Source organism: Cygnus atratus, chromosome 6, assembly GCF_013377495.2.
Source record: "Cygnus atratus isolate AKBS03 ecotype Queensland, Australia chromosome 6, CAtr_DNAZoo_HiC_assembly, whole genome shotgun sequence".
Classification (NCBI taxonomy): Eukaryota; Metazoa; Chordata; class Aves; order Anseriformes; family Anatidae; genus Cygnus; species Cygnus atratus.
In genome coordinates, this window is record NC_066367.1 from 1,113,473 (window position 1) to 1,135,322 (window position 21,850).

Genomic DNA, 21,850 nt, shown 5'->3' on the forward strand with positions numbered 1-21,850 from the left:
AGAAAATTAATGACAAACCAACCCCCTCTGACAGAGCTATCATAATTCTAGAGACAGCATAAAAAAAAAGCTGTGGGCATGCTCTGTTTGAAAAGCCACCTGTATGCTTTGAAAAACTGGCTGTGAACATAATCCACTTAACAAAAGTGTTAGCAAAATTGTGTCAACACCTGAACGAACTAAACACTGGATAGAAACTGGGGTAAACTTTGAAAATAAGATTGCATTGAAACAACCTTCATAAAACACTCATTGTGATAATCTCTGTGCACAGAACAATCCTCTTTGCTCTTACAGACAAAGCATCTCTCTTCCATACAGAGATCACAGCGGTCCATTTTGACATCTATCAATCTATCTTCCTTCTGCTATTGACATCACCAGCCTTCCTAAAAATAAATACTTGTGAGAAAGGTTGAACTTAGTATTTGGCAAGACACTAAATTAAGCCAAAATAGATTAATAAAGCGTTGCAATTGAAAATCTGATCAATAGGCCCATTTTTATTTAGCATTAGCGAACATTAAATGTAAGGCTCCCTACACCCAACTACAACTAGCTGTGAAACCTCAGCACAAATTAACATTATTGTACAAATAACAAAGCTTGTCAAGCAAGTATAAGATTACAAACCTGTATCTTGACAGGTTAACACTATTTAGGAACCAGGAATAATCTGTCGTGGCTTTAAATATTGCTCAGTTAGATAAATATTGGTGATGGCTACAGATTGGATGAATTTTGTATGCTTTTTTCTTTTTTCCAGACTCCGAAGTTTTTATGAGTCAAGACTACAGATCATTAAATCCATCTACAAGCCAGACTCTGAGGTCTTGGGGAAATGAAAGGTGGTGGTGGTTTAGGTAAGCAAGTGAAACACTATTTTGTGTTTGATTCCACAACACTTTTTTTTTTTATACAATGCATGTATATTTCTACACAGATATAATAACTCTGGTAAAGGTATGTACATAAATTACTATTTCTGTTTTAATGCTTTCCAGGAAACACATTTACATCATCATACACAGTTAGTTTGGGGCTTCTACCCTTACAGGGGCCCAGGCGGTGGCAAAGGCAGGACAGGGACCCCCAGGCTGCGGCTGCCCGCACCAGCATCAGAGGGCTGCACGAGGACCCTGACAGCCACAGCTTGGCCCACTCTGACACCGACAGCACTAAAAGGCTGGCTGATACAAACGATTTTCTATGCCACCAGCCACACAGAAAAGCCTGTTTTGGGCAAAAGGGCCTTTCCAACATCCAAAACCAGCTGTGTTTTCAGGCAGGCTGAAACACTGGCCGCGAAGGCCATTTTGTAATCTGCTTCTTATTAAATCAGACGTCACATATCTCCCGGCAGACACATTCCCTGATAGCATATTATGGGAGCTTTCCTTTTCATTCCACAGGGACTGAATACGCAAACAATAAATAACAGAGATCTCAGTTCCTCCCCTGCTGTCCGTGCTGCATCACACTCATGATATTAATGCTATTTAAAAAAAAAAAAAAAGAAAAACCTTTTTTTCTCAAAGAAGGAAGCCTTTGCATTATTATTTAATCACAAAGTAAAATCCCCACCCCAGAGTGCTTGGCGGAAGAAGCCAGACACAGCCAAATACAACAACTGTAAGCACTGTGTCACTCCACATTTCAGATGTGGCACAGGTAAAATAACAGGACTGATAATCAGTACTGAGGGACTTGGAAAGCAGAAATGCTGAAGTGGTTGGGATATTCATATACCCTGTGTGAAGGCTGCATTTACTGCGAGGGACACATTTTCAAAGTGTCACAGTGAGACTTTAATTGTGTTTAATATTAATAAGGAAGCATGCAATTAAATGATCATACATGGCTTTGAAAGTGTAATCCTGAAGAGGAAACCATTAATGAAATGATTAGTCTGCTATGTTAAACTTATTACAAAGAGCAGATATTTTTCCAAGCCTTCCTCAAAGTCAAACGTGGGAATAACTGATATGAATTTGATTATGATACGTCCAGGTTTCAGAAGAGAATGATCCAAAAATATACAGAGTATTTCTATATCAATGCAGACTTTAAAAAGAAGAAGAAATAAAAACAACTTTTCATTATTACTGTATTTCTTTTGTCAGGACATTTACTTTACTCTCTATGATAAAGATCATAATGTCCATGTTAGCATGAAAAATGACTCTACACAAAGATTACCCACAAAGCATATAATCACATACAATCTCAAAAATAAGGACTTGTGAAAATAAGTTACCTCACAGGAAAAGCAGGGACCAAATGTTACTTGCCATTTTTTTAAGCGCTGGCATAGGAGAAATTCACTTGCTGTCAGAAAATGAATTAGGAAGGAAGGCAGGCCACAAATATAAAAGCTGACATTTAAATGGCACTTCTTGTACCATTTAAGGGCAGGATTTTGGAGAGTAGCTTCCCACATACCAAATTCTGATCCAAACAAAACAGCTACATGGCTTAAACCAGAGATTTGCCACTGAGCAAAACAGGAGAGCCAAATGAATCCTCACTGAGGCCAGAGTCACCCCAGTTTCTCAGTACTCATGAGTAATCACAGACGTCAAACGGGGCGCCTCACTTTGGTATTGGTGTGTTACTTGGAGACCTCCTCTGCCACTTTCCAAAGCAGGGTCTTGCAAAACTTTGCAAGAAGGAAATGCAGCTGAGTATCAATTATATCACACAGAGAACAGATCTGAGGTGCATGAAAAAGAAAATATCCACCCAGGGAAAGGCAGTTACCATTATGTGAAGCATTAAATCTCTTTAATGAGAGCTGGAAAGGGAAACTATTTTTGAATAGCTTTCTTTTTTTGTGCAGTTTTGTTTGACACAAGGTGAGATTATAAAGATAAGGGGAACATGAGTTTTTAGATGAGTATCAAAGTTGAATCAAAGGTTGTGCCAAGCAATGAGGGCTGATCTGCTCAGCACAACATAGCCTGCAGCTCAGACAGCAAAGGAAGAGGAAGATCAGGAAGAGAAATACAGAAGGAAGAGCTGACAAAACTGTCTCCTGCAATCAGAGCCATTCAGATTCTTTTAATTACACAAGCAACAGCTGCACCCCCTGACCTGCGACTGTTCCCTAGCTGCTGTCTTCAGGGCAGCACGACCTACCTGCCTCCCGAACAGGCTCTGCTGGGACACCAGCAGAAGGAAGGTCTGTCTGAGGTGAAAGGCAGATTTACATGCTGGGGTGAGAATCAGAACAGCCACAGCAGAGACACCTCCTCCCTCCCCAGGAGTAGCCACCGCCCCGTTTGATGACTCTTTATGGGCACATTTCCTCAAAGGACAGAGGTGAGGCTCAAGACGCCAAAACAACCTCCATACATTTCATGAACCAGCCACATGGATGCTGATTCCAGGCTTTCCTGCCTCTCTCTCATTACACAGGGGGCTGAGAAGGCTTGGAGAGTAGAAAGAAACTCGAGGTTTTTTACTACTAGTTTACTACAAAACTGCCAGCCTACCACTTGTATATTTCCAAATTGTACAACACAGCAAAATGGAGACTTTGAGGGAAGCCTGGGAGGTGGAAATGGGAAAAACTCTGCTGTGATGTAAGGAGAATCTCAAATACAGTCACGCAACCAGCAAAACCACAAATACTAAGGAAAAACCTCTGATTCTGGATGCCAGCCTTCCCAGTGCAAGGATATCACTGCCTTGTGCAGCTGCAGCAACTTAGGGAAGACTGTCTGTGTTTGTAATTCTCTTACATGATCTGCCTAATGAAATAACTGAGAAGGACCTATGTGGCCAGCTTGCTCTCTGAAACACAGTCAAGTGCCCTCCCAAACACAGCTGGCTCTAGACCAAAGCCTGAGAAGGAATTAACGTCAAGCACTTTCTTGACCTACTAAGTGGCAAAAGCACTCACGCTGTAGTGTTCCCTATTGATCTTTAAACAGACCTTTCTACTGAAATCTATGGCCTCTCGCAAATCAATGGCACTGTACAGATACTAACCTATTGTTTCATGCAGGCATTCTATGTATAAAAAAAGCATTTTTTTTTTTTAATGCCTCTTGGTTCTCTCTCATCTGGGTGTTTCAATTAAATTACCTTATATGAGGCTGTCAAAAGCCATAAATGTGAACATTGACTGTCTGTAACTGTGTTGCAGCAAGAATTTGCTTTCAGAAATAATGGCATTAATTTCACGTTAGCAATACGCCAAGCAGTTCAACTGTCTGTATGTCTCCCAGGCACTGCATCTCACAGACAGTTTGCATGTACAGACACAAACATACGGACTCTGACTCTCAACCCCTCCACGCTCAGAGCCTGTCTTTTCTCTGGTGCTAAGTTTGAAATTGGAGGGGAGCCCAGGAGCGCACAATCAATAGCAAGAAAACCCCATACCACTGAAGAAATAGGGGTGCTATTTATTTTTAATACACAGCCATGAGGTAGAAGTCTAAGCTGTACGTCCAGGCATTTTTTGGTCCTCCTTTGGTCATAAAACCCAGTTCCACACATGTACCAGCACCAGCTCGTAATTCTAGTAAAGTCTGAAGAGTCCTAGCAAAAACAAAACAAGGGGGAGGAAAAACGAGGCACTAAGGGCAGACTTTTCTTGCACTTCATTTTTCTAATAAAAAGACCAGCTGTGGGAAAAGATATGTTTTGCAGCTCACAGAACACCTGTGCAAAGCAAGCCCTGAGCAAAACACTTGGCTGGAAATAGCTGGCACTCCCCCACCTCCCTGCTCCCCGATGTCGTCCACACTGACGCACAGCCGCGCCGGTTGCAAACCACACAGCTAACACTGAAATCATGTCCTTCTTCACAAGTGGTGGCAGCAAAATGTCCATTAAGTTCATCAGAAACTGGGAAGGCTTTACTAGCCTTCTCAGATCTGGTTCTATGTTGACTGAAGAGGCAGCTGTGCTATTTTTGGCTTTCAGGTGTTTTTTCTTGCTTGCTTTTTGGGGTTTTGGAGGGGGGTTGTTACAGGAGATGTAGCACAAATATTCCTTGCTCTCCTCAGACCACTGCTTACAGCAATAGCTAAAAAAAAAATACCTACAGCTGTGCTTACAGCTAACTGAAATAATCTAATTAAGATGAAATGAAATTAGCTCAGACAGAGCACTGAATCTCTGGACAGGTAACAGAGCATACTCACACAGCGCTTCTTCCCACATACTGCTCCTTACGCTCTCCTGGTCTCAGATTAATTGCTTGGCATAAGGAACTATACGGTTTGCAGATCCTCTGTCTCCCTGAAGGTGGCTGGCAAACATCACCAGCTGATTAGGGTGCAGGAATTTGGAGAACCCACCACAGCTCCCTGTTTCTACACAGGGGACCTGTGAACCTCTCCTCCCTTTGGCTGCAGTGCTGGGCAGTCAGCTTGCAACCTGCCCATGAGCGGCACAGACAAATAAAGGACTTCATGCTGTAGCAGAAAGCTTTAAGCTGAGACAAAAAAATGCTACATCACATGAAAGACAGGAGTGCGGGGGGGGGGGGGGGGGGGGGGGGGCAGGGGGATTCAAACAAACACAAAAACAGTTAGGATGAAACATTTTTTTAAAAGGTACCTTACAGTGATCTGATCCACCTCATGTCTGCCAGCTCAAATGTCATTCCCCTGAAGGTAACAGCAGGTTTGCCAGTGAGACTGGCCAGTGACTTTGGTAAAAACAGAACTGAGCCATTTTTTCTGCTCACATTCCCCCAGCCAGAGGTCAGAAAGGCTGCTGTCTGCCAGCAACTGTGGGACCTGTGTGCTAACACAGCTTGTTTACCTTGGGAGAATCCCAGCTTCTCCCTCCCAGTGCAGATGTGAAACCAACTACAAACAAGAGCACATAAGGTTATTTTTGTAAGAAACACACTAACCCAGGAGGCCAAGAGCTACTGGAACAAAGTGACTGAGGGAATAAAAAAATTAGGAAGGGTCAGAAACAAGCATGACTGGATGTGAGAACTTTCCATGAAACACAGAAATAGAAACACAAAGCAAATCAAGTGAACCAAGCACCAAAAAAAAATGGTACGAGATGGGTATTGTAGTATTGACTTACACACTCATTCCCCTAAAACTTCAGTGAGGGAAACAATTTCCAAACCGCTGATGCCATGCCACTGAAAATAAGAGACTTCTCAGCAAAATCAAACTTAATTCATAGAATCATAGAATATCCCGAGTTGGAAGGGATCTATAAGGATCATTGAGTCCAACTCGTGGACTCAAGGACAATTTGTAAGCCCAATACAGTAATACTTCCAAATTTACTGGTGAGGGCTGGAGAGGAGGTTACACTGGGGGAATTTAGACTCCCCAACTTCAGAACACCGAGTCACCCACTGAAGCTGTCCTGCTGATGCTGCCAGGAGCCTCCAGACTCATCTCATTTATCTCTGACAAGTACATCTCGTTCAGACAGCTCATCTGAATTTTGTTCAGCAAAGCAAAGTATATGATTAGATTATGGACCTCAGTTGAGTCCTATGCTTTATTTATCACAGGTTACTAAACAAGACTGTGAGGTCTCTGTCTAAAAAATAGAGATAACAGGGACATCAAGGGGGTGTTGAGGGCACCTAGCTTTGAGAATGGTCTTTGGCGACCTCCTTGTGTTACCCATAGAGATGGCCTGGAGCAGTCAAAACTAAAACAATGTGCAGATGCCTGGAGCAGGGGATCTCTACCCAACTGCCTAGTCACAGCTTTAGGAAAGAAATTGCAAAACTTAAAGAATCTTTTCCTCCTCCATTTAAATAACTCCATGGAGCACTAAAAATCCTTATTGAACCACCTCTTGCAAGGCCAGTCAGTAGAGCTCTTCTGGATTCACACCAGTGTGACTTCTAGGAGATGGTTCGCATGCTGTGGGGCCTCCAAGCCATCCCAAAGGAGCCTGCACAAACATGTCTTTTTCAGGTGCTTTTCATTGCCTTCATCTGGCTCACCTCCTCTCAGTACACCAGCACGACCAGACCACAGGTGCTAAGGAGCAGGAGTTGGGCAACACCAGGTGAGAACAGGCAGAGCACTTAACTGTCATTGTGCAGAGTGAACCACAGTGCATCAGTAAAGCTTCTCCTACCAACATGGGACCTATTTCTGATCTGTAACATGGAGGATCCTGAGCACAGGCCTTTTTAGTTTACTCTTTTATGTCTGACTGTTGTGTCTCTCTAAGTCTGCTCTCTTGTGTACATAGCCTGACATAAGCAATGCTGCCTTTTTCTTTTTGTGATCTAAAAATAAACAGAACCTGCCACAGCAACAGTCTCTGCTTTTGTCTCAGCTTTTCTCACCAAACAAATCCCACAGGACCCTGTGAAGTGGGCAGTAACCCATAGGAGAGAGAATCACCTTTGGCTCCAGCCCTCACCTAGGGCTCATCATCTTGCACTTTATTTCACATGATCCAAGGAAAAGAAAACTGTAGTTGTCAAGGATATGGAACAAGATTACCGTACAGTGGATTGGGAAACTGCAAAGCTTACTTCCACCTGCAAGCACTGCAGCCTCTCGTTCCTCAAGCACTGCCACACAGCTCCTGTGCACATTTTTGGTAACACTTGCCATGGCTGCAACTTACAGGATCCACCAGTGCTGCTGGGGAAGAATAACTGCAAAGAAACACCTACGACTTCTGTTTAATGCAGTTTGTGGCTTTCCACTGACTGCCTAAGCCCAATCCACAGATCCATATTGCCAATAAATGTATATGTTAACATGGAAGTCTTTACTCAACAGCCAGTGACCCCAGACTACAAAAATGAATCAATATCATCATTGTGCTAAAGAGCGTTTTATTCTGTTAACCACAGACCTTGGAATACATTAGCAGCATGGATGAACATTTCCTCATTTCAACGTAAGGAGGCAAAAAATGGAATTAGGACTCATATATTGAAATGGAGAAGGTCACACAAGCAAGTCACTGCCTGCTGGCTTCAGAATTCAGCTCTTCTGACTCCTGTTCTCATGTAAGTGCAGAAAAAGTCACAAAGGTCCTTGCTAGCAATGGCATCATACACATCCTGACAAATGCAGAGAGGATTCCTATGTATGTCCACAAGGGAGAAGGGGAGGACTTGTCATTCATAAAGAGGTATGCTAGCCCCTAGCTTCAGTAAAACAGTTGTAAAGTACGTTACCAGATGTGACTGAGGCCACTGACAGTGCCAGGGAAAACCAGAAACACCCTCTCAGCAACAGGAGAGGGAGAAGTTTCAATTGAGCAAACGTCAGGTTTCATCACCTCCTGAGCCCCCTGTGGGATCAGCTTCAATTAGACACCCGTTCTGCCTGCGGGGAGCACCATTTTGTAGACACAGGCATGTAATTCACTTCACAAAAGGGGCAGTCAACTTCACATCCTTTATAAACACTCAGCAACTATATGTGATCTGCTGTAGTGAGCTTAAAACATACAACAAAGGTAATTTTTAAAAGACGTTAACCTCCTGGCACACACCAAAATTTACATTCAACTACAACCGTTTCAGACTAGCACTGGTTTAAAGCTCCCAGAACTACACCACTGAGATTTAAAAGCAACATATATGTGATCCCTTCGTAGGGCCCTCCCCCACGCACAAATCTGTCCCTCAGTCTCTCCCTGATACTGAGCAGCCTTGCACAAAATTGGGAAAATTCACTGTGTCTGGAGGCTTCCAGCAGAGACCCATGCTTGCTCTGTCCCGGGATGGATAACCAAGTCACAGAGCCTTTGGCTCAGACACAGGCACCCTCATATGATGACAATGCATGTACAGGCTGCTGAAAGAAGCTCCCCCGTGGCACACAGCCCTGTCATCTAAATGAACTGGTGAATTTAACAGCTTAGGAACACAAACACTCAGGGTAAAAGTCCTTCCAGAGCCCTTGCTCGGGTAGGGCACTGAGCTCATACATACGAGCTCCATGTTTAGAGGAAAACAAAGGGAGTTTATTTTACCCGCCTTTTGTTAGCTCTGAAACAATCACAGCTACACCAGACCTTTATCAGGACATGTGATGCTGATTTGCAATGGTATTTAACAATTTAAAACACAAGGAAGGCAAAATGCCCTGCCAGGCACTCAGTCTCATCTCTACACAGGCCAGAAGCAACAACGTGTGTCAGCTGGGGAGGGACAAGACCAGTACAGCAACAGCACATCCTAGGTTGTAATGGGAATCTGCTAAATAATGGAGATTAAACTACAACTGAAATAATTTTAAAATGTAGCATGTCTTTTCAATAATAAATAACCATGCAACCGAATCTCTCTTCTCATATATTATTTAAGGGACATCAGCAATCTTCCAAGTTGTATAAAGAGATAACTGGAGTTTCCTAAGCAATAGTCAGTGCCCAAGTTGATACAGACAAATCTAACCGACTGCATCCAAGAAAAAACATCCATTTTATGCGTCTCAGCACATGAATAATATCACCCTGTTTTACTGATCACCCTGAAACGAAATCAACAGTGAATGCAAGAGAGCAAAGGAGGGGACCACCGAGTTCCTCTGTGTTTGAATCCCCACCCAGGCGAGGTACCAAGGAACACAGCCAACCTGGGAAGGAAGAGGTCTCACCAAGCCCCTCACTGCCATGAGGAGCTGGGGCAGGGGCATCGTAGGGGGCACAAGCCCGCTGCCAGCCCACTGGTTGGGCAAGGACCCAGGGGAAAGGCTCCCGTCCCCTCCAGCAACTGCCCAACTGCCTGGCAGGATGACAGCTCAGTGCAGTTTATAACGCAACCTTCAACACATAGAGACAGCTCCTCATTTCCTTTCTTTCTTTGTTAGTTCAGCTAGTGACAGATAAAAGGATGAAATATGCAAATTTCAGCTGAAACTTATACTTTCAATACAGCCCTTTTAATTCTTCTGAATGAGGTCACGTTGTCAGATCAGCACAAATAAGATTCCTGACTTCCACGTCTTTCAGGTTGTGTTAATTAACTCCACTGCCGGGTGCGGCAGCCTTTGATATCTGTGTCTCAGATGCAAATGTCACCGGTGCAGGGGAGGGGATGGTAGAAGAAGTTGCTGAAGTTCCTACACTACTTGCAGTTCCTACCTTCACCGTCTCCTTCAAAGGATGGGAGATGATAGTGACCTAGTTTCATGTAAGCCTTCTTCAGTGGGGAACCATCTACAAAGGCTGTTCCATTCAGCTGTTTCGTATTTCATTTTTCTTTTCTTACTACTACCCATTTTCAAACTCAGCTCAGACACACACGTGTACAGAAACAGCTCGCTTTTCTCAAAAGACGAGTTCCCTCAAGGTACTTGTAAATCATATCTGTTGATTTTTCAAATAACTTCCTCACAGGTGATAATCCTGTTACTGCTCAGAGCAGCTCTCATAGAACAAATTCTGTTTGCAGTCATACATCTTCACCTGAACATTATTAATTACTTTTCCAGTTGCACAGTCTTTGTACAGGATGGCCCACAAATGTGAGAGAAGCTGATCTTTGCACCTAGGTATTAAAACCAGCGCCAGGTTGGTGGAGAACAAAGATGAGAGCAGCCATGGTGCAGGCTGTGTCTGCCCCACCAACGCAGAGCAGTGCCAGCTCCCACACGCGGCCACTACAGGGGGAAGTTGGAGTGGACCTGGAGTGATAAACTCACATGAACCGGGTCACAGACAGGGGCAGTTTCAGAGCCACGAGAAGCCTAGTCCAGGTCAAAGATGGGGAAGAACCTGACACACGGGTGAAACAAACACCTTGGCAGTGAGCAACACCATGCACTATTTACTGGTTTTCTTTTTTATATATCTTCATAAATATAGTACTATACTTTAAATGGAGTTCTCTAACTGTTTAGAATGATTTAGATGATGCACATCATTTCGCTGCCTGGGGCTACAGTAAACAGTAGAAATGAAGGGATGCCCTGAACAGAATAAGAATGGTGAATAGGGCTGGAGTGACACAAAGGGAACAAGGATTTAGGGCCGAGGAGAAGAGCCAGGAAAGACAGTGATGACAGGGAGGCACAAGGGGAACCCACGGCAGGACCTGATCAAGCAGGGGGCTTCAGCAAGCACCCAACCTACACCAGAAGAGACTGAGACATCTGTTTTGGCAGACCAGGGCTATTTAAACATCTTGACAAGCCTCTGTGAAGTGATGCTAAAATCCACTTTCGACACAGAGGACTTCAGCGTGCCAACCCTCTGCTGGGCTCCAAGCCCGCGCCACCAAGGTGGCCTTGGCACAAGGAGCACCAGGCACAGCGACCCCACAAGCTCCTGGCCCTGCCTCTCACCACCACCGCAACGCAACATGCTCCACATGTCGGCCAGTGGCAGCATCACGTCCACGGCTTTTGGCAATTTGTCCCATCACTGGAAATAAAAGGCACCTTGCGATATTCCTTGCCATCTCTCCCTGGCTTACTTTAGTCAAACACAAGAAAAATGAGCAAAGACAAGATATCATCAGAGGCATTTCATACCATCTTTCACTTCTCTAATCTGCTCTTGTCCCAAAGTTGCTGTTGTTTTGTATATATTTGATGGGCTCTTACTTTGCCTGACCTGAGTGTCTGGACCATTGCTTCTTGCCAGTCAACAAAACACTCCTCTTATGCCAGTACTGGACAAAAAAACAGGAATAACTAACATGGGATGAAGTCTCTTCTTTTTGTCAAACTCAGAGCCATGCTGGCACTCCATGCAGTGGCACATCTCCTGAGAGATTCAAGGTATCACAAGGGAGCCAGAGCCTGTGAACGCTGGCAGTTGTTGCTCTCTCTTTCCCTACTAGTCTCTTCAGTTGCCAGCATTTGGTGTTTGCAGATTTAAGATTGCCTGGGTAGCCTTCACATATATTTTAAACATGTGAATATTTAATTTGCTCTAAATCTGATTTATGTCTTGAAATTTTCCTTGGCCAAGAAAACAGAGCCCTTGTCAGAAACAGCATTAGGTCTTCAAAAGCTCGCACGGAGCAGTCAGGTACCTAGAGAGCCCGTGCTGTACTTGTCTGAGATTGCACCCTCTCTGGAGCAATGCTCCTGCAGCCTGGCTGACAGCCCAGAAGAACAGGATATTCCAGCTGATTAACTAGTACCGCAGAGAAACTGGGATTACAATTGTTTTACCCTGATACACACTGTTAAAGTTAACTTGAGAAGTTTCTATCACCAGATACAACTGACAAGATCCACCAAGACCAAGTGTCTTTTAATGAGCTCTGCAGGAGCATTCGTACTTTTAGGCTTGGGCAAGAAAGGCAAAAACTAGTGAGCAGTATGAGGGAGAGCTCATGGAGGCAGTTACCAACCTAATCAGCAGAGAACAGCACTCTAAGTACAAGAAGGATCCACCTACCTAATAATTACGTGGTTTGGGTTTGTCTATATACAAAATCCACTGATCAGAAGAGCTTTGTGTGGAAATCGCATGCTGTTACTTCTCTATTTTCTAACTCAGCATCATTTAAAGGACTCTAAACCCCACCTTGGTCCCAGAAAAAACACCAAACACATCCCAAAAGGCATGAAGCCCCTATAAACAGGGGCATCCTGAGCCAAACGCCTCCACCACACTTGCCACCATCTTCTGGCCACACAAGGACCCAGGAATGAACCACACTCCCATCCTATGCCACTATTCCAAGCTCTTCACATGCTCAACAAGGAGCAACCTAAACACTTCTGTCCTCCCTGACCTTTCCCGTTACTGTTAAATAAAATGAATCCAGTTAAGCAGGCCAGCATTTACAAGAATAAGCAGATGCTGACTGGACCTCTTAACCTTCTATTCAGCACCCTGTCCATCAACCTTTTTATGTTATTTTTTTTCCTTCTTTGTCCTTCAGTTAATGTGTAAAAGACAAACCTGATCTAGTAACTGCGTGAATAATTAGCCCAGCTCTGCATTTCCTCCTACCTTTGCAAAATCTGTCGTCTCACTGAAGTCTGATGGACTCAGCCAACCTGAGCTGTAGCTGAGCCAGACTGAGCAATGCAGCAGGTACTTCAGAAACAGTCAGGTCATGCAGCCCAGAGAAGTTTAAAAGTCAGAAACAACAATGAACTGCAGCAACAACAGAAATGCAAACCACACGGGGACTAGACAGCAGCAGAGACATCTCTGGAAAATGAGCCTTCAGGGTAACCACATTCAAAACATATTTATCTAGGGAGATCTGGAGATGAGTAGACATGGAATAATCCAACTAGTCCTGCATTTAAAGGCAAGTGAGAACTCTCAATGCCACTCAAACCGCTCCTGCCTTACTGCTCTTGCTGGACTATCACTGTCACAAAGTGACAGCAAATCACCAGAATTTGTTGCTAAGCCACCGTGGCTTGCATTGCATCTATTTTTGCAGTTTCACAGATTGAGCACCAATGTGCTTATGTTCACAGAGAGATGCTGGGAAAACAAGAAATGTCAGATATGAGGATACTTTGGGGAGGCATGGATGGGAGCCTAACTGACACTTACAGGTAAAGAAATATACGGTACGTGGAATACAGCAACTTTACAGGTTCTCACGATTTCACCAGGTTCTAGCTTAATGTCTGGAGAGTAAAATGTCATGCAAATCCTTTGGCAGCAATTGTATGACATGGTGTAGAATATATTGTTGCAGTCAAGCTTAATTACATGAAATGTCCTCATGAAAATGCCATGCTGCTCTGGGGTCCGCTCTGTAGCATGCCAAGCAGCAAAACCATGGGTTCTTGCCTAACTACAGGAAAAAGGACTGATGTGGAAACAAGCAAATCTTACTTAGCAGATGGCTTTAGATACTGTCCAGTATACATTAAAAACAGTGCCATACTGTAATATAATAATCTTTAAATTAAGACTGTGAAAGGACCTAGTTCTTCCAAAGGATCAGCAGCCTTTGGCATGGTGCCATTGTGCCCAAGGATGTTCTTGCGTAATAATTACTGTCAGATACATTGCTTTTCTTCCTAAAGAAAATTGATACCTTCTTAGTGATGCAAAATTCAGCTCAGATAAGGTGAAGCTAGATAAGTATACGCCTGTCTGTATGTACATCTTTCAGAAATCTGGCTTTTGTCACTCCAAGAAGCCTCAAGGTTCTTGGAGTGACAAGATCACAAAAGTGATCCGGGCCTCCACCACCCAAGTGAGAGGTCTGGATGCTGCACATCTCTCAAGCAACCAAAGGCTGTCACAAATGACTCTGATGAAGAAACAGGTCATTTGTGGACATCATCATCCAGAATCACTATTCATGCACAGTTTTGCTGCGTAACAACACTATACCAGAGCTAACATTGTTGATGACTACGTCATAAAATTGCAGATTTCTCCCTTAGAGTGAATTGCATTTGCAATTTAATAATTTCATGCCTTCTGCATTCAGCAACCTCTCTCTTTATACATCTAATCAGCATTAATTTAAATGCAAGTTAATTAGCAGATACACTGATGGACAGGTGATAAAACGATCTCTGAAATTAACCACTTGATGTCTTGTAGCCTGGCAGTGTGAAAAACAGCACACAATAATAGTTGGGAGTCCTAATCACACAGAACACACTTATGGCACTAGAAGCAAAATGTTATCATGGGCAGCAAAAAGGTTTTAAAAACATGAATGCATTTCAGAGCAAAGACTAGACACAAACCTTTGTGTTTTTTTTCTCCTTCAGTAGAAGATCAAAGCAGTAAATGCCACTTTGTCTTTCCATGTTTTGTCTATAAATAAGTCTGTATGTAGGTATACTAACTAGATATTTACCATCAACATGCAGCCAAGTATTTGGCGGCACTGTTACTGGACTTAGTATCTGCCGATCCACCAAAGCACAGATAACCCAGGAAGACATGTTTGCGGACAGACAAAGCACGTCCACATGAGAGCAATAAACCTGAACCTCACATGAACCTTGCTCAGCTTACTTGCCAAGCAGATCCCACAGAGCAGTTTTGCTGTATCCATCAGGATGAAATGAGTGGTTCCTAGCATGGGGGCTTGCCTGAGGTGGCAAACAAAATGTTTCTTGCCACATTTGCATTTTAGTGGAACTTAAACACAGAAAGAAAAACAGAGGTGCAGAAACAGAGGTGCATGGAAATAAAAACAAAAGCAAGACTACACTTAGGATCCTAACGACTAATTTTGCTGTAAGAACATGATTCTTCTGTCTAGTTTAATTACGTTGTGCCTCTCAATATTACTGACTGGATGTCTGACACTATTTTACATGGGACACACAATAAGACGTACCATTTTAATAATATGTGTCAAAGTTGACTTGTTTGACTGTCACCGAGTTGTAGCTTCCCTGTTCTTACTAACATTTTTATATTCTGGCAAATAGTTTGTCCTTCTGGTGAGTATTACTAATATGTAATTACATTATATAAACTAAGGAAAAAAAAACATATTGTTTTGATTCATTCTCATTATGTACCTCATAAAAGTACCCCAGGGGATTTTTAAACATGAAGAATGCCCAGTTATGTTTTTTTATAAAATATACTTTAATCTTACACTGTTACTATTTAATGATTTTGCCAGAAGCAATTTTTTTTTATTGCATCCATTCTTTGTATTCAAAACTTACCTATTGCAATGAATATTTATAAATAAATACATTCATTAAATATGCTTTTGCTTCACTAGCCTAGGAAAAGGCTATTAATCATCTGGCAGGCACGAGCAAAACATAATACCTGCTACTGCTCATGGGCACCTTGCACAAACTTGCAAGCAAAGCTGACTACTACTGCATGACGTAACGGCCTCCAACAACCCCAAGCACACAAAGAAGCTTTCTCCTGGAGTTGTTTTGCCTTTCTCTCACCTCACCCAGTGTGAAGCAGCTGATACATTTCCTAAACGTTGCAGGCACTTTCTTCTTTTCTTACATCGCTATGCCAACAGCTAGTGAAATGTATATGCAACTGTTGTGGTTTAACCTGCCACCCTGAGACCAGGCACCCGATTTGAGTGGGGAAGGTTGCTGATCTCTCCTCACCACAACTCCTGGGGAGCTCTCACCAGCACACTGGGCAGAGTCAGTGCCAAACGCAAGATGCAGTTGTAACCAGCAAATAGGTTTGTTAGGGGGAGGGTCACTGAAATACAGTATTCTTGAAGAGGAGAAAAAAAAAAAAAAGAATGGTGACCAACTGCCTCATATCAGACACCTGAAGTACAAAGTGGTTCTCCTTTGCCTACTATCATTGCTGAATTGGACTTCAGTCAGAATGAAGAGGTGTTTCATCCACTTTTGTACCAGAGGACAGTTGCAACACACACTGTTGGCATTTCAATATACAAGTAAAACAAACAAAAAGACAAAAAAATCCCCAAGAAGCTGTGGCTTAGAAATGACACATCAATTATTCTTTGACCTTGACTAAATGTTCATAATACTGATTGTGGCAGTGTGTGCTAAGCAGCAATTATTTTTCATGGAAAATGTTTCTCTAATACCCTACTCATATCTTCATTAATCACAGATCACCCTCAGAGGTCTGAGCTTCTCATTTGACAAGCATCTAAAAATTTAAAAGTTTAGAGCAACCCCGACTGTGTTTATGTTGACTCTGAGCATGAAGCATTTATTTTACTTAACACAGCTAAAGGTATTCAGAATAATGTACAGAACTGCCTAGTGCATTTTTTTGTCCTCTTTAACTACTCACCTTAATTATGCTGTGTGGAAAAGGTCAGTCTCTTCCATCATGTTTGAATTGGTTGCCTTTTCTTTTCATCAGAGGTCTTATTAACTGAGCCTGTGCTGACCCTGTTACTTTCTTTCCATCCCTCTCTCACAGTGAATCAAGGTACACAAGGAACTGCAGGTGTCCCCCAATTCTTCTAACCCTTCCCCACCACCAACAGCCTCTCCCATTCACTTTTGTTCCTCTCCATTTCCAACTCTTTTTTGTTAGTGCTCTTTTCATCTCCACCAGGCTGAAGCGTGCCACCTCCTGCTGATTTTGCTACTGCTGTTGCACATCATGTTTTGGTGTATATTTGATTAGCAACCTTGTAAAAACTCCTTCTCATCAGCTGGCCTGCCCTGGGATTCCAGTGCAGGGAAGGTGACAGAGGGCCACAGACAGGGCAACCTGCTTAATGGCAGCTGGAGGGAGGAAGCAGCAGGGAGGGAGCGAGGGGACATCCGTGAGCAACGTGTGATCTATCAGAGCAAGGTGGGAAATGAGGCTGTGAAACAAAATGTGACCTGAATACTAATGACCTGAATGCTTGGCTCAGGTCCTCTCCTTGCCATCTGCTGGGGCTGCACCAGATCCTTACTTCTTTCCACCTTAGGCTGTCCCTGGGCAACTTTACGCAAGGTCAGACATCCAGCTGCCATGGCAATTTCTGGCTGATCAGTGCTGAACCAGGAGCTAAAGCCCACTGACCGAGGCGCTCACTACGCAGCGTGTCACCACGCAGCCAAGATGGAGGGCGGCTCTTTTAGCTATTTGGATGGTGCTCCACTTTTGAAACACATCCCTGACACCTGCAGGATCTATAGTATTTGTTGTGTGTGCTTTCATGACAGCCTGCCCCTTTCCCCTCTCCTTCCCCAAGAGATGCCCGTGTCTTCATATTACAAATCAAGTGTCTGAGACCCAGTGACCTCAGACAGGTCACATTCACACATTCTGTGTGAAGCAGAACAGGCAACTGAGACCAGGTCTCTGAGCATACAAACTAATGAGCTACCCTTCCTCTTTTGTGCAGGCTTAGATAAATTCCCTTCCACAGCTTCCAAACTACAGTTGTAATTAGATGTATTTGATAAATCTTAATAATTGGGGGGTAATTTATACATTCCACTTAAACAAAACGTGTCTCCAGTGTTAATAACACAGTACCAAGAGATAAGCTAAAAAGAGCAAGGATGTGCTTATAACGTTAATAGGAGACACAAGGTGGTGCTTTCTGTGCTTACCTTCAGCACTGTGATATTCCATGCAAAGCTTTCAATGGCTTTGCTTAATTTTCTTCCTTTCAAGCCTTCCTTTGTGCCAAGGTTATGGAGCTCTTCATGGAATTCCATCCCTAAAAAACAGATCACTACATCACCCTCTGTATGATTGATTACCCCCATAAAATGTTCAGCGAGCATTTTCACTGTTGCAGCTGATATTTCCTACATCCTCTTTCTGTGTTCCCCCCTCTACCCTGTCATGATCCCACCCTGGAAAGCATCTCCCAAACAGAAGTGTTATATGCAGCCTTGCAGCTCTGCCTCCAATTGTGTATTTAACTCTCCTTTCCAGTGCTGGGGTCCTACACAGGCACATGCCTGTTCCCCACACAAACACCCCTCCAGCAATTCTGATTGCGGTCTGCTTTACTGGAAGTATCATGACAAAAGGCAATCACTTGTCACTGTCCTTCAATAGATGTACCTTGGGAGGCAGTCTGGCAGACAGGAAAGATACCTGTGCAGCACGGCAAATACAGACTCAGGTGCACAGCTCCTCATTAATCTTAATCACAATCATATAGAAAAACGCTTGTACTCCACAATGACAAATTATTTCATGAACGCACACTGCTAATCACAAGATTGCTATTCCTGCAGCCTGTCAAGCTGAGACTTCCAACCATAGACCTGGGAATTGGCAACATTTCATTGCTAGTTTCTGTAGCAAATGTCTGCAAATCCTTTGCTGGATACAAGAACTTGAGAATCTGGGAGCAGATTAAAAGCCTTAACGAGCCCAATTAGCTCACCAATTCTGTGAGATTTGCACAGTGTATGCAAACATTTCTCCAAGGCTGCTGTGGATGAAAAGACAAAATGGAGAGAGAACCGGTTGTGTTCCCTTAATTTGTACCTTACAAAGGCCAAATTGGCACTAAATCACTCCAAAATATCTGAAGCCCGTCCCAGCTGAACAAACCAAGTTCAATCTCCAGTTGTTTCATAGTTCTCCCTCCCCTGTTGTTTTAAGGCAAATGTCACTCACAAGTTCAGGCTTCATTGAAATTACATCAAAGAAACCCCCATCGGCACCTGACAGAGAACAACTGCATGGAGCACAGAGGGGCTATTTTAGCAGGGTGACTGAAGGAGTCAGCCCTCTGATACTCCAAGGCAGCTTGCAGTCAGTGTAAGCTAGCCCAAAGCTCTCCTGGAAGACTGACAATAGGCTTCCTTCTGCCTTGCACTGAATCTGGAGGCAGCTGAGCCACTGCTTGAGAAACACTGAGGGCATTCAACCTCACACAATGTAAGGTTTATCTACTGTTTATTCTCCAAAACTTCACTCACTCACAAGTTTTGCATATCTAAGGTAACAGAGTTCCTGCAACACTTCCTTTGGAAAACAGTCTAAATAACTGCACCTCAAGAAAGATTCCTGGGCAAGCTGCCTTGTGCCAACTGACTCAAATAATTTCACTTGAGTAAGTGAAAGAAAACCTCCAAGTGACTTGCTTTGTCCTCTGAAGAAATACAAAGGCCAACAGTGCTCAGTTCCACTTGGGCAGCCCTGCCTTTATGTAGCATACTTTGTTTTTCCCCCTTCCCAGATCTCACTTTCCCACCTGTAAACTGGAAATAATGCTGTCCCAGAGAGAGGCAGTTACTAACATTTGTCAGGCTGTGGAAAGGAGCACCAACAAAAACATCTAGCAGTTCCGTCCTCCAACCTGTTAATGCATTGGGCCAAAACCATACATGAAAACAAACAAACAAAAAAACCCCCCGTAAACTCAGCAGCCTGAGAAGTCATCTGGGGGAGCAGAGAGGGTCCCGTAGCACAGGGGGCAGGGACCAAAACAGGCTGGGCTGTGAAGCAGAGGTCGGGTAGGAACGCGTGTCCAAGGGGAGTAGGACTGGGCTGAGGTGAAGGACAATGTCACTGGCAATTGTACCTCTGACACCTCTTAACTTATGAGTGCTTCATCTTGCCACATTTAAAATGTTCTTTGGACAATTTGCCTGGGTAACATTTGCAACAAACTAATCAGAAATCAAGCACTGTGAGGGATCAATCCTCTCTCTCGCTCCTTTCCTCTGTCTTAAATCCCGAGGTTTTATATGAGCACTGCATCTCTCTCCAGCCTTCTTCTCTATCAGAAATATTTTAAGGCTAACAAAGCAAAACCAGTGGAAGTACAAGGAGATACAACAGTAAAGAGAATAAAGAAATTAATCTTTTTGCTGGGGGAAGGAAGGAGAAAGGAATTGCATTCAACTTTGGACATCAGCCTGGTGACATGCTTCTTGCCCAGAGAAGCTGTGGATGCCCAATCCCTGGAGGGGTTCAAGGCCAGGTTGGACGAGGCCCTGCGCAGCCTGATCTAGTGGGTGGCATCCCTGCCCATGGCAGGGGGTTGGAACTAAATGATCTTTAAGGTCCCTTCCAACCCAAGCTGTTCTATGGTACAGTCCTGTGTCGTGTTCTCTGCCCACATCACCAGCCCCCAGCTCACAAGGACTTCACAGGTCCTCCTCTCTTTGCGCAGAGCTGGGTGGGTACAGAGCTGGTTGATATTCCTGAGGGTCTGCATAATTTGGTGCTGCTCTAAATTATAGCAGCTAGAAAGACCATTAGCGCTGTATTTTCCCATCACTGTCCCATTTCCTAAACCCTCTGTACCTGTAGAAGGCTTTGTGCTGTGGACATTTATGCTGTTTGTGCAGATACACAGGAGGAGCCAAGGCACAACCCAAGATGAGGCCCATGAAATGCAGAAAGACAAACGTGCTCACCTCCCCTCCCTTTGCTACCACAGCTCTGGTCATGGCTCCAGAGCTCTGAATTTCCAAGAGCAAAGACTGGGTTCCACCCTGCTCTTGTACCACATTAAAAATCAGTTAAATGCTATTACTGTAACAGTTTCCTAGTTTCTTCTAATTAAAAAGATGAATTAAGGAATTTACTACAAAGCATCAGTTTCAATCATTATTTACATTTAATAGAAACAAATGGCTGTAGCCTCTGTCACTTGCCAAATCCAAAAACGCCTATTGGAATAAAACAGTATTTATGATTGTTGTGGTCCCAGAAGACTTTTCTGAGGTCACGAATTAAATACAGTAGCAAGTGTTTGCATTCCTGACCTTTGAGGCTTGCTGCAGATTACAAAAGGTGCAGCTGTACAACTAGACTAGAAAACAGATTTTATTTCAGCATTGTAAACCCGTAATAGAAATACACTGCAAGGATTTATTCTGCATGGTTTCTGATATATGAAAGCTGACGGATTTAGCTGTAGAGGATTAAGATCTTACTACCACTAAATGAGGACTCTAATCTCTCAAGCAGAGTTTATTTTTGTGTATCAGCTGAAACTACAGGAAACGTCCCAGTTTGGAGTCTGGCTTACTGTCCTGAACAAGTGATGAAGAGGGTTTTCATGAGTAAGCCGAACTGCAAATCGCAGACACTTTGGTCATTCTGACCATCCTGAAAAAGGAGTGTGAACCCATTGCAAAGCAGACAGCATACAGGCAGCCACTTCTGAAATCATCTCCTCCCTTTCTACTGATGCACACAAGACAGCTCTAATTCAGGCAGAGACATCCAATATCATACACCAGCAAAATATGATCTGCTTTAAGTTTACTTACACCTATTTGTGCCCATGTAACTAAGATACATAATGCATAGCCACACAGATTCATTGTGACATGATGGGACTATATTGGTGCAAGTTTCCAAGCTCAAAACCAACCCGAAATGGCAAAATTAAATAAAGGTAGGCAAGAAAGCTTGATTCTATAGGTTTCCAAGCCTTTGCGTTTAAGGCAATAGCTATGGCAGAGAACAGAGCTCATTAAAGGCAGCATACCTTCTCACTCCCTCATTTTAATTGAATTCATTTCTAGTTCATTTGACTCATTTAAATGCTGTCAGACATTTCAGAGCTGTA

General features: G+C 43.4%; 3 protein-coding genes across 6 annotated transcripts in view; 2 read left to right on the forward strand and 1 right to left on the reverse strand.

Annotated features, from left to right (window-relative positions):
* Positions 1-21,850, forward strand: part of SF3B1 (splicing factor 3b subunit 1) — a 426,274-nt gene that overhangs the window by 83,973 nt on the left and 320,451 nt on the right. The window lies entirely within an intron of this gene.
* The window catches only part of HSPD1 (heat shock protein family D (Hsp60) member 1), a 388,176-nt gene that overhangs the window by 83,973 nt on the left and 282,353 nt on the right, over positions 1-21,850 (forward strand). The gene's annotated exons all lie outside the window — the stretch shown is intronic.
* The window catches only part of PLCL1 (phospholipase C like 1 (inactive)), a 78,514-nt gene that overhangs the window by 4,619 nt on the left and 52,045 nt on the right, over positions 1-21,850 (reverse strand). The window contains exon 5 of the mRNA XM_035569916.2: positions 17,910-18,019. Within this exon, the coding sequence (XP_035425809.2) occupies positions 17,910-18,019 (110 nt within the window). The remainder of the gene's footprint in view (positions 1-17,909; positions 18,020-21,850) is intronic.